The sequence below is a fragment of the Neofelis nebulosa genome, chromosome 10, assembly GCF_028018385.1.
Source record: "Neofelis nebulosa isolate mNeoNeb1 chromosome 10, mNeoNeb1.pri, whole genome shotgun sequence".
Classification (NCBI taxonomy): domain Eukaryota; kingdom Metazoa; phylum Chordata; class Mammalia; order Carnivora; family Felidae; genus Neofelis; species Neofelis nebulosa.
The window spans coordinates 103,293,160-103,307,448 of NC_080791.1; the positions used below are offsets into that span (position 1 = coordinate 103,293,160).

General features: G+C 37.2%; 1 protein-coding gene across 1 annotated transcript; it reads left to right on the top strand.

Moving 5' to 3' along the window:
* The first annotated feature begins 5,776 nt into the window (after positions 1 to 5,776).
* On the top strand, positions 5,777 to 6,740 carry LOC131488882 (olfactory receptor 5B3-like). Its single transcript, XM_058690730.1, is given in 3 exon segments — positions 5,777 to 5,864; positions 5,867 to 6,682; positions 6,685 to 6,740. Coding segments are annotated over 3 exon segments (954 nt in total). The 5' UTR covers positions 5,777 to 5,782.
* The last annotated feature ends 7,549 nt before the right edge of the window (positions 6,741 to 14,289 follow it).

Here is a 14,289-nt window from a genome sequence, read left to right on the forward strand (position 1 = left end):
AAACTTTCACTCTTCACGGATGATATGATACTCTACATGGAAAACTGGAAAGACTCGACCAGAAAACTGCTAGAACTGATATGGGAATTCAGCAAAGTCGCAGGATATAAAAATCGACATACAGAAATTGGTTGCATTTCTGTATACCAATAATGAAGCAGCAGAAAGAGAAATCAAGGAATCAATCCCATTTATAATTGCACCAAACCCCATAAGATACCTAGGAATAAACCTAACCGAAGAGGTAAAAGTTCTGTACACTGAAAAATATACAAACCTTATGAAAGAAATTGAAGAAGACACAAAGAAATGGAAAAATATTCCATGCTCATGGATTGGAAGAATAAGTATTATTAAAATGTTGATACTACTCAAAGCAATCTACACATTCAATGCAATCCCTATCAAAATAACACCAGCATTCTTCACAGAGCTAGAACAAACTACTCTAAAATCTGTATGGAACCACAAGAGACCCTGAATAGCCAAAGTAATGTTGAAAAAGAAAACCAAAGTTGGAGACACCACAGTTTCAGACTTCAAGGTACGTATACTACAAAGCTGTAATCATCTAGACAGCATGGTACCGGTACAAAAATAAACATCAATGGAATAGAATACAGAACCCAGAAATGGACCCATAAACGTATGGCCAACTAATCTTCGACAAAGCAGGAAAAAGGATCCAATAGAAAAAAGAGTTATGTAAGCAAATTGTGTGGGAAAACTGGACAGCAACATTCAGAAGAATGAAACAGGATCACTTACTTATACCATACACAAATATAAATTCAAAATGGATGAAAGACCTAAATGTGAGACAGGAAACTATCCAAATCCTACAGAGAAAACAGGCAGCAACCTTTTGACCTCAGCCACAACAACAACTTACTAGACATGTATCCAGAGGCAAGGAAAACAAAAGCAAAAATGAACTGTTGGGGCCTCATCAAGATAAAAAGCATCTGCACAGCAAAAGAAACGATCAACAAAGCTAAAAGGCAACTGACAGAATGGGAGAAGATATTTGCAAGTGACATTTCAGATAAAGGGTTAGTATCCAAAATCTATAAAGACCTTATCAAACTCAACACCCAAAAAACAAATAATCCAGTGAAGAAATGGGCAAAAGACATGAATAGACACTTCTCCAAAGAAGACATCCAGATGGCTAACTGACACATGCAAAAATGCCCAACTTCACTCCTTATCAGGGAAATACAAATCAAAACCAAAATGAGATATCACCTCACACCTGTCAGAATGGCTAAAATTAACAACTCAGGCAACAATAGATGTTGGTGAGGATGCAGAAAAAGACCCTTCTGCATTGCTGGTGGGAATACAAACTGGTGCAACTACTCTGGAAAACAGTTATGGATGATCCTCAAGAAATTAAAAATAGAACTACCCTATGACCCGGCAATTGCACTAGTAGGTTTTTATCCAAAGAATACAAAACCGCTGATTTGAAGGGGCACATGCACCCCAATGTTTTTCTCAAATATGTATTTATTTACTTATTTTGGGGCAAGTGCAAGTGGGGGGGGGGCAGAGAGAGGAAGACAGAGGATCTGAAGTGGGCTCTGCACTGACAGGCTGACAGCAGTGAGCCAGATGTGGGGCTCGAACTCGTGAACCACAAGATCATGACCTGAACCAAAGCAGGGTGCTCAACCAACTGAGCCACCCAGGTGCCCCCTGCACCCCAATGTTTATAGCAGAGCTATGATGATAGCTAAATTATGGAAAAAGCCCAAATGTCCATTGACTGACAAGTGAACAAAGAAGATGTGGTGTATATATACTGTGGAATGCTACTTAGCAATCTAAAGGAATGAAATCTTACAATTGACAACAATGTGGATGGAACTAGAGTGTATTACACTAAACAAAATAAGTCAGTCAGGGAAACACAAATATCAAATGAGTTTACTCATATGTGGAATTTAAGAAATAAAACAGATGAACATGGGAGAAGGGAATGAAAAATAAGATAAAAACAGAGAGGGAGGCAAACCAGAAGAGACTCTTAAATGCAGAGAACAAACTGAGGGTTTCTGGAGGGCAGATGAGTAGGGTTATGGGCTAACTGGCTGATGGGCATTAAGGAGGGCACTTGTTGGGATGAGCGCTGGGTGTTATATGTAAGTATGAATCATTGGGTTCTACTCCTCAAACCAATACTACATTGTATGTTAACTAACTTGAATTTAAATAAATAAATCTTTAAAAAGATACAAGTGTCAGATTCATTTTTTTCCCACAGTAAGTGTTGGCCTGTACAGCGGTGAGGAGCACCAAGGGTATGTGGGCAGAGCACCATCAGCACTGACTACAGAAGGGTAAATTGGAGAAGAGCAACCCATCTTCCTACAGGTTTGAACCAAACTTTCAAATTGACCACCCAGAATTAAGGCAGAATTTAATCTCCATCTCTTTGACCCATGTGCCCTATTGGTTCCTTGTAAACTCAAGAAGGAAAAAACCTGGATGCCATTTATCAATATTTACAATTTCTAAGACTTAGTTGTCGCATCTCCAAAACAGAAAGGCGAAAAACATAATACAAAATGTGGCAGATAAAAACAAAAGTAATTTTCAGAAATGGGGATAAAAGGTACATCAGAGGGAATGTAGTTGATGGTATCGTAATAGTTGCATGGTGACACATTGTAGCTACACTTGTGGTGAGCATAGTATAATGTGTAGGGTTGTTAATCATTATGTTGTATACCTGAAACTAACGTTGTCTATCACTTATACTTCAATAAAAAAATACATGTCAAACATCAAAAATCAAAATAATTATAAATGGATTAGACAAAGCTACTCTTGACGTGTGTAAAAGGCACTTGAATTTTTTAAATGGGGTAGAGGAAGAAAAGGCAGCAAGACTGCCAATAAACGTATATGCTACTCAACATATCAAATTATGTCCCTACACACAGTTCAGTTGTTTCCTCCTTAGTAAGTACAATGAAAAGAAGTGATTGCCCTCATGGGGATTCTGTTCCCCCAAGAGTTCCATCCCTGTATAATTTTCTACTTGTTCTTGTTCATTAGATGCTGGAATCCCATCATGATTCTGCCAGCCCTTATTCAAAAGGACCAGATTCTGAGCACAGCCTACTTGGTCATAATTTATTGAACTGAAAGCTACAACTGTTGGTGATACCAGCTTCTGCCCCAACTGGGTAGTTTCACTGAGTCTGCAATGACAGACAGGGAGAACACCCTGAAATAAAAAACAAAATTGATTCATGTTGAAAAGTTAAGCCTTTACTAAGGTCTTTCATGCACCCACCCTCACTTGCTGGTCACAGATACAATTCTGTAAAGTATGTGGGAGAGATCACTTTATTATCTCTTTATCATAAAGAAGGAAACTGAGATGAGCAGAAGGTAAATAATTTCCACGTACCCAGAGAAATCCATGGTAGATGCAATTGTTAAATGCAGGCTTCCTAGGAGACTCATGTTAATGCTCCTTTCTGCATGTCTTCATGCTTCAGGAAACTTGGAATGTCTTCACCAGAACATGAGACAGAATTTCTCCTACATTATTTATAACATTCTTCTAGGGCTGAATTCCTGATTGCAGACTCACAATTCAGAACTGTCTTTCCCTTCTTTTCAAGAGCAAGGTAAGTTTCTAGATTCAATATACATTTGCAGTGAAATATGTGATTGATGCAGAAACAGCAGGGTGGCTACACCTTCTGTGAGTTATTGATCTCTTATCTGGTTGCTTGGATAGTATTTCTGAACATTGGCATAAGTGTAGGAGTCAAAGGCAAAACATTGTCATCAGCATTGTAATTTCTTAAGAGGATAGCAAAAAACTGTGATAGATGGTATTCTGATTGAGTAGGTGGTAATGTGTTGACTTGTCACTGAAGGGATAACTAACCAGACAAGGTGAAATGATACTTCTTTAGAATCCAGAAAGATCATCAGGAAGCTACCAAAACCCTTACACACTCTTCACTATTATTTCCCTACAACTTACTCTGTTACTATTTGTTCATGTAGAAAATCTGACAAGGCAGTGATGAAAGCTACAGGCATTAAGATCAGTTAGACATGGGTCTGTATCTTAAATATCTCATACTAGCTGTAGAATTTTAAGAAGACACATAACTTCTCGAATCTTCCATTTTCTTAAATGTGAAGTCATAGGTATATGGTGTGTGAGTATGCCTACACAATTATATCCCTTCCTCTTATTCTATTTTCCTATCATCATCATCATCATCATCATCAGTATAATCTATTATCCATATATTTGTCTCTTGATCTATGAGATACACTACATGTAAGCAGGAAATTTAAGCTGTTACTAACCTCAGGAGAACTATTAGTCATCATAGACCACAGATATAGGTGTGATATCATGACAATCTATTATATTACTATGTGGATGAGGTATTGACAAACACAAATACTTTAAGGTGAAGATCTGTAAAAGAATATGTTTAGGAACCACGAGGAAGATGGTAGAGAATAGTGGTTACCAAAGAATGAATGTCTTTCACAAAGCTTCAACTAAAAATACAAAGATTTGTGCTTCCTCGTGAATAGATCTACAGATTAGTATTAACCCCCGTGCCACGAATTTTCACCCTTCAGTGTCTGTGATCCAGCTAAGTGTTGATAGGAATGATGGTAAGAATGAGTCTAAGTAAAAGGGGAGTACTCCACCACAAGGTAAAACGTGGATCTCAAGAAAGACATTAAGAAAAAGAAAACTTGAAGATCCCCAGGTTCTCACACAAAATGATTGACCCAGCCATGAGCACGGAGTGAGAAATGTGGGGGAAACAAAATATTTTCATAGACAGGATGTGCAAAAATGGCAAATCAAAGGTTAAGGCCACCAGATTTTAAAACCCAGCCCCGACATCTGCCACTTGACTTTCCTAAATCAACATGGAGATGATTGTTCTATGCTAATATTATAGCTAGTACTCATCAGGCTTGAGCACCCACATTGTGCTAACTCTGTTAGCACATCATTTCTTTTAACTCTTACAATAATCCTTTGAGGCGGTTACCAATGCCATTTTGCTGGTGGACAGAGATTTAGAGAAGTTAAGTTAGGACAAATGTCTCCCAGTAAATGGTAGGGGTGATATGTGATTGCACACACATGCTTCTCAGAGTCGAATACTTTACATCCAATGCTATACCTTCTGTTCAGAATTGGCTTTGTTGACTGTACATGCTTCTAATGCTGTATTTAGTCCACTGCGTCTACTATGTATTTATTTGTGAATTGTGCAACTTCAGCTCAGGTCATGATCTCGTGGTTTGTGAGTTCGAGCCCCAGGTCAGGTTTGCTGCTGTCAGCACAGAGCCCACTTTGGATCCTCTGTCCCCCTCTCTCTGTCCCTCCCCCACTTTCTCTCTCTCATTCTCTCTCAAAATTGAATAAACATTAAACATTTTTTTAAAAGATATGAAATAGGAGATTCCAGGCATATGAACTTTGACAACTCGTTAGCCTTTCCTGTAACTTAGTTTACTCATCTATAAAATCTAGAAGTTGGAGATGATCTGTAAGGACCCATCCTATCCAAAAGTGTATTAGTCTAGAGATAAGTTACCACTAAATTGTGTTGCCATGCCCATGCTTTAGAAATGAAGAATATTGAAGAACAAAAATATTGCTCTAATAAAAAAAAATGCTTGTACATTTCGATTATTGTGCAACTGGTTTTTGTTCATCACTGTGTTCCTTTACTTTTCTTTGCCACAGAGCCACAGAGCATCTTGTGATATGCAAATCACATCCATGAAGAATAATACAGAGGTGAAAGGATTTGTCCTGCTGGGACTAACCAATAACACGGAGCTGCAAGTTCTCTCTTTCTAATGTTCACCCTCATCTACCTTGTCACTCTGATTGGGAACCTGGGGGTGATTGTGCTGATCCTGTTTGACTCTCGTCTCCACATTCCCATGTACTTCTTTCTCAGTAACCTGTCCCTGGTAGACTTTTGTTACTCCTCAACAATCACTCCTAAGGTCATGGCTGGATTACTTATAGGAGACAAGGTCATCTCCTACAATGCGTGTGCCGCCCAGATGTTCTTTTTTGTTCTCTTTGCGACTGTGGAAAGTTACCTCTTAGCTTCAATGGCCTATGACCACTACGCAGCAGTGTGCAAACCCCTGCATTACACCACCACCATGACAACGTGTGTGTGTGCTCGTCTGGCCATAGGCTCCTATGTCTTTGCTTTTCTGACTGCTGCTATTGACATTGGAGACACATTCTATCTCTCTTTCTGTATGTCCAATGTAGTCCATCACTTTTTCTGTGATATTCCAGCAGTCATGACCCTGACTTGCTCAGATAAAGACACTAATGAGCTGATTCTTGTTCTTATTTCAAGCTTTAATATATTTTTTGCAGTTCTAGTCATCTTGATTTCCTACATGTTCATATTTATTACCGTTTTGAAGATACAGTCAGGTGAGGGATACCAAAAGGCTTTATCTACCTGTGCCTCTCATCTTGTTGCAGTTTCCATATTTTATGGGACAGTCATCATCATAGATGTACAGCCAAGTTCAAGTCATTCCATGGATACAGACAAAATCGCATCTGTGTTCTATACTATGGTCATCCCCATGCTGAACCCTGTGGTCAACAGCTTGAGGAACAAAGCGGTCAAGATGCTATCAAGAAGGTTGTTGAGAGGGCAAAATATTCTCTAGGTTTAGTCTTTTAGTGATGTAGAATCCACAAAAGTTACTTTATCCCACTTAGATCTACTCTATGCCATAACTCAATGTTCATGGCCATATAGGGTATTAAAACATAAAATTTACTCTAATATTATTTATTTCTTTAATTTTGTAACAGATCCAGGTATCCAAAATACAGAAAAAATATAATTCTTTTTAACCAAAGCAGTTTATGAAGAAAACTTCTTTGTTAGTATTGCATTGGACATAGTTTTTTTTTCCTTGATGTACTTCAGAAATGGTAAGAAAAAATAATGGAAAAGAATAAAAAAACATTTAAGTAATTGGACCAGGTATTGAGGAAAACAGTGGATAATGGAGTTTCCTCCAGGAAAAAAAAATCAGGGTCTCACGGAGAAATAAATCCCATCACCAGGATCAGGGGCCTTGGTAATGTCAATTCCATAAGGTTTCTAAACTGAAATCCTATTTGTCTTCCATTACTGTATGTTCTGAATGGAGGCTTCTTTTCCCCCGGTTATCTTTACTCAGACCCAACATTATTTATTGGGTATGAATGTGGAACAAGCTAAGTTTTCTTTTTAGTGCATAAGTTGCTAGGCAATAAGGAGCCACACATGGACTGGATGGAGAAAATGAATGAACTTCTTGGACATTGTGTTTCTATATTGGTTGGTTGGGATTAGGTTATCTCCCTAGTGGAGGTGAATAATAAATTTCCTGTGTGGAAGGAAGTATAAGATGGATATTTGATGATCATAAGCATTACAGTGGAAAAGACTGGTTAGTTATTTTTCCAAACTATTTCCTTTTTACTCCTGGAAAAATGCATAGGCTTTATTCCTCTGCCTTCATACAATTAGTAATGACCATGTGCTTGTGTTCTTAACTACAGAATGTGAGTACAGGTCATATATGCTAATTCCAAGTTTGGACTATGAAACTTCCCAGGTTGTGTCCTGTTCATTCTTTTTCTTTGTTACCAGTTGGATGGAGAGGATTCAGACCACAAGAATGACAAAACCACTAATGGAAAGAATCTAGGTCAACTGAATCTCTGTTCGCCCAGAACAACTAATGGAACAATATGCAAGCACGAAAGACGTCTATGGTCATGTCACTGCTGTTTGCAGTTTGCTTGCTAGGCAGCTAGTTATTATTGACCCTAACAGATTCAGAGAGCTTCCCATAAGATCATCTGGACGATGTTGTGGGGGTGGGGAGGATTTATGCTGAGAAAACTATCAAATTTCTCCAACATAACTTGATTCTACAATGATTTCTTTTGAAAACTCACCAGCCTCCAAATCATAACCAAAATGGCTAGCGCCAACTTAGCATACGTTTCGGAGAGAGAACAAATCCAATGTGAATTCTGTTCCAAACCAAACTTTGTGATGTAGGGCAAGTTATGTAAGTGTTCTGAGTTTCTAGTGGGGAAACTACTGCCTCTCTCACAGACTTCCATTAAACGGGTACTGAACGAGCCAGACTGTAGCACAGTGCCTGGAACAGAGTAGCTGCTCAAAACATGTCAGCATCCTTTCCCTTCTGCTCCTTTTCTTATCTCTCTTTCAATCATCTGTAATGCCAACCTTCTCCATAGAACTACTAAAACAGTTACGAATTATATTGCTTTGTTTTTATAGGTTTAGTTGTAGCACTGAATTGCAAGACTTTTGAGCCCACAGATGTTATCTCATTTAGATATGTATTCTCAGAGTCTAGACTAATGTTTATTCCATAGAGCTCAAGAGTAGCTAATGAAATGTGATTCTGTATAGGAACAAATTTACATGGGAAAAAAAGGGCACCAATATTTATCTCTATCATCTTCTTCGTAACAGTGGTCAAAATATTGTTTATTCATTTTTATGTGTTTACTCATTTTATTTGTTTTCTCTATTAGATTAAAAGTTCTATGCAGCCGGGAACAATTTCTGATTTGTTCACTAACAAAGACTCTTGAGAGTTCAGAGCTGAGGCTCAGTAAAAGATTTTAAAGGAATGAACAACTGCATGAGAAGAGGAACTGACACCGAACAGAAAAACTCATCATCTGTTTGTAAAAACAGAACACAGACAACAAAGCATGCTAGCTCATGCTGCAGGAACACGTTAAATTGAAAACCCAGTGGTTGAACACAGCAAAGATAATAAAGATTTATGTTAGTTTCCTATGGTTGCTGTAACAAATGACCACACTCTGGGGCCTTAAAACCACACACATTTGGGGCGCCTGGGTGGCGCAGTCGGTTAAGCGTCCGACTTCAGCCAGGTCACGATCTCGCGGTCCGTGAGTTCGAGCCCCGCGTCAGGCTCCGGGCTGATGGCTCGGAGCCTGGAGCCTGTTTCCGATTCTGTGTCTCCCTCTCTCTCTGCCCTTCCCCCGTTCATGCTCTGTCTCTCTCTGTCCCAAAAATAAATTAAAAATGTTAAAAAAAATAAAAAAAAAAAAAAAAAAAAAAAACACACACACATTTGTTTTCTCTCAGTTCTGAAGGCCAGTTGTTGGAAATCAGTTTCACTGGGATGAAACAAAGATCTCAGTCTTGGGAGTCTCTAGGGGAGACTCCGTCCCTGGTGTATTTCAGCTGCAGGTGACCGCCAGCATTCCTCAGTGGTATTTCCATCAGTTTCTGCCTTTGTGATCACATTATTTTCTCCTCCTATTGTCTGTTTAATTTCCCTCTGCCTGGCCTTTTTTAATGTATGTGAGATTAGCATAACAAAATCTAGTGTTTTAAGTTGTGCAACTCAGTAGTATTTAGCACATTAACAATATTCTGCAACCATCACCTCGATTTAATTCCCAAAGAATTTTTTTTTTATTCACAAAGAAGATCCTGTACCCATGAAGGATCCCTGTCCCCGGGAACCAATAACCTATGAATTTACCTGTTATGGATATCTCATGTAAATAGAATCATATGGTAAGTGATCTTTTATGTCTGACTTCTTTTTTAAATTTTTCTTATGTTTTTACTTATTTTTGAGAAAGAGAGAGAGAGAGAGAGAGCATGAGTGGGAGAGGGGCAGAGAGAGAGGGAAACACAGAATCTGAAGCAGGCTCCAGGCTCTGAGCTGTCAGGACAAAGGCCGTCAATACAGAGCCCGACGTGGGGCTTGAAACCAAGAACTGTGAGTTCATGACCTGAGCCAAAGTAGGCCACTTAACCGACTGAGCCACCCAGGCACCCCAAAGAACATCAAACTGTTTTTCATAAATGTTCCATTTTTCATTCCCACCAGTAATGTACAAGGGTTCCCGTTTATCCACATTCTAGCCACAATTTGTTAGTTTTCACCATCCTAATGGGTGTGAAATGGTATCTCATGGTTTTGATTTATTTTTCCCTAATGCCTAATGATTTTGAGCATACTTCCATGTGCTTATTGATTTTGAGTAAATCGTCTTTGGAGAAATGTCTGTTCAAGTACTTTACCCATTTTTCAACGAGTCTATGGGTTTCTCTGTTGTTGAGTTGTAAGAGTCCTTTATATAGCCTGCATATTACGCCTTTATCAGAAATGTGATTTGCAAATATTTTTCTCCCATTCTTAAGCTTTTCTTTTCATTTTCTTGAAAGTGTACTTTGATATACAAAAATTTGTAATTTGGAAGAAGTTCAACTCATCTCTTTTTTCTTTTGTTGCTTGTGTTTTTGATGTAATACATAAGAAACCATTGCCCAATCCAAGGTCTGGAATTTTCTCACATTTTCTAATGGTTTTATGTTGTTAACGCTCATATTTCAGTCATCAACCATTTTGTGTTGAGTTTCATATATGCTGTGAGAAGAAGTTCAACTTTAGTCTTGCATGTGGATAACCAGCTGTCCCAGCCCATTTGTTGAAGATTTCTTTTCCCATTGAATGAACTTGACACCTTTGTTAAAAATCAATTAGCAATAGATATATGGGTTTATATCTTGTCTTTCAATTCTATTCAGTTGATCTATGTCTCCGTCCTTGAGGCAGTATCAAATTGTTTTGATTAATTTAGATTTGTATTTGTTTTGAAATTCAGAAGGGTGAGTCCTCCCACTTTGTTCTTTCTTCTCAATATTGTTTTGGCTGTTGATGGTCCCTTAAAATTCCATTTGAATTTTCGTAATAGCCTTTCTCTTTGTGTTCATTAGAATTATGACAGGGATTGCATCAAAGCTATAGATCACTTTGGAAAGCATTGCCAGTAAACAGTATCATATCACCCAATTCATGAACACAGAATGTCTTTCCATTTATTTAGGGCTCCTTGAATTTTAGCAATTCATTTCATAGTTTCAGTGTACAACAGTTTCATCCTTGGTTAAATTTCTTTTTATTTTAACATAAGGATGCTATTGTAAGTGGAATTTTGTCCTTAATTTTCTTCTGGTATTATTTATTGCTAGTGTATGTAAGCACAACTTATTCTTGTTTAGTGAATAAGTTTATTGACTAATAATTTCTTGTACATTTTTTAGGATTTTCTCTATGTAAGATCATGACATCTGAAAATTACATGGTTTTACTTCTTCCTTTCCAATTCATTTATCATGTAATTCTTTTATTCTTATGTAATTGCTTTAGATAGAACTTTCAGTACAACTTTTAATACAAGTGGTGAAAGCAGGCATACCTGTCTAGTATGTGATCTTACAGGGAAAGATTTCACTGTTTCACATTTGCACAAGATGTTAGCAGTGGGTTTTTCATTAATTCTCTTTATAATTTTGAGGACATTCACTTCTATTATTAGATTTCTGGTTGTTTTTATGGTGATGGCATTGGATATTTTTGTCAAATACTTTTTCTGAATTAATAAATCAGGTAATTATGTGGTTTTTTCCCTCTGTTCTATTAAAGTGATTAACTACCTTGACTGATTTCAGTTTTTTCCAGTTTATTTAGATACAATTGACATATTATATTATATAAGTTTATAGTGTACAACATAATTATTGGGCATGATTGCCACAATAATTTTGGTTAACAACCACCACCTTAAATAGTTACAAATTTCTTTTTGTGTGATGAGAACTTTGAAGTTCTAATGTCTTAGAAACCTTCAAATCTTCAATACAGTATTGTTAATTGTAGTTATCATAGTGAAAATGACATCCCTAGTACTTATTTATCTTATAACTGGATATTTGTACCTTTGACAAGCTTCATGGATTCATCTGACTTCCCCAACCTCCACCTCTGGAACCACCAATCTATTGTGTTTCTATGAGTTCCGTTTTCTTGGATTCCACATATAAATCAGATATACAGTATTTGTTTTTCTCTATGTGACATATTTCACTTAACATTATGCCCTCCAGTTTCATGCATGTTGTTGCAAATGGCAGGATTTCTTTTCTTTTTTATGGCTGAATACTATTCCACTGAGTAAATATATACTACATTTTCTTTATCCATTCATCCATCATAGGACACTTAGGTTGTTTCCATGACCCCATTTTTTGGCTGTTGTAAATAATACTGAGTGAGCATGGCAATGCAGACATCTCTATGAGACAGTGAATCCATTTCCTCTCAATATATACCCAGAGTGGGAATTATTGGATCATGTGGTAGTTTTATTTTTAATTTTTTGAGAAACTTCCACAGTGTTTTCCACTGTGGCTGTACCAATACATTACCAGCAATAGTGCACAAGTGTTCCCTTTTTGTTTAGGTCCTCATCAACATTTGTCATCTCTATCCTTTTTCATAATAACCATCCTGACAGGTGTGAAGTGATATCTCATGAGTTTTTTATTTGCATTTTCTTTTTTTTTTTTTTTTAAATTTTTTTTTTTTCAACGTTTTTTATTTATTTTGGGGACAGAGAGAGACAGAGCATGAACGGGGGAGGGGCAGAGAGAGAGGGAGACACAGAATCGGAAACAGGCTCCAGGCTCTGAGCCATCAGCCCAGAGCCCGACGCGGGGCTCGAACTCACGGACCGTGAGATCGTGACCTGGCTGAAGTCGGACGCTTAACCGACTGCGCCACCCAGGCGCCCCTGCATTTTCTTTATATTAGTTGTGTCGACCACACTTTCGTGTACCTACTGACCATTCTAATATTTTCTTTAAAAAAATGTTGTCTAGCTCCTTTACCATATTTTAATTGGAAAATTATATTTTTTTCCTGTTGAGTTCTATGAGTTCTTTATATATTTTGGATACCAACTCATTATCAGATATGTAGTTTGCAAATGGTTTGTCCCATTCTATAGGCTCCTTTTTCATTTTGTTGATTCTTTTATTATGCAGAAAAACAAGGACAAGAAAAACATTTCAGATGGCAGAGAGATAAGCATACAAAGTAATAATAATATTGATATCAATTTTCTCATCAGAAAGAAACAAAAGTTAGTAAACAGTGGACTAATAGCTTCAAAACGCCAAGGGAAAAATATGAGTCCAGATTTGTATACCTAGATGAACTATCATTTGAGTTTAATGGCAAAATCAGACATTAGTATATATACAAAAATATATGTGCAGTTGTATAGTGAAAGCACTTCAGCAGTATTTATCTTGATTAAGGAATTTGGAAAATGGAATAGAACATGTTTTGTTCTTTTTGCTTTCTCTTTCGAACTGGCTTATCCGCATGACAGACACCTTCTGTCCTCTCCTGCTCTGTTTATGTGGTAAAGACAATGCAATAGCATTCGTAAGAAATACCTATAATCTTGACATGCATATGAGATTAACTTCCCCGGAAGAAGATCCACAATCAGTGATTTAAGTTCAAATAGTTTATTTGGGAGTTAATAGCAGAAAGCACTGATAAAGTAGTAAGAAAGTGAGTCAGGGACGGATGAAAGAAGAGACCTTCATTAGTCAATAGGTGATACCTGTGTAAGAGGCTTGATCTACTAGAAACCACTGGAAGACTGTAAACAGCTTACGTCAGAGTTATACCACATGAAAGATGAGGAATCGAGTATTTATCACTCTGTTTCTGTGTCAGTTATTGATCATTGACACTAGAAAAATTAAATGTTCCCCACACAGGCTGAACATGCTTTTGCAGTAAAATAAGCCTTTAAGAGATGCTGATTTTTTTCCTAATAAGGATTGGCCTGAACATAGATGATGAGTGCCAAGGGGATGTGGATAGAGCACCAATAATAGTTGCCAGAAAAGAGTAATTTAGGTCAGAAAAGAGGTCTCTCTGCCTACAGATCAGAATCAAATTTTTGAATTGAGTTGTTAGTAATAAGCCTGTTTTACTCTCCATATTTCTGACCTATGCGTCATACTGTCAGTTTGTTGTAAGCACAAGAAGGAAAAACAAGGATTTTATTTATCAATCTCTAAACATTCAGTAGCCTTAAATTAACTATCAGAAATAAAAGAACAGAAAAGAGAAAAGTGAAATGAGCATAATCATAGCAGACAGAAAAGAAAATGTTTTCAGAATATATTACAAGTATAAATAATACGAAAACATAAATGCATTGAACCCACTACTCATGTACTGAAAAACAACTTAATAAAGTTGAGGGAAGAAAAAAATCACCACAAATGCACTATTTGTTACTCAACAGAAGAAACTATAGGTTGTGTTTAATTGCTTCTTCCC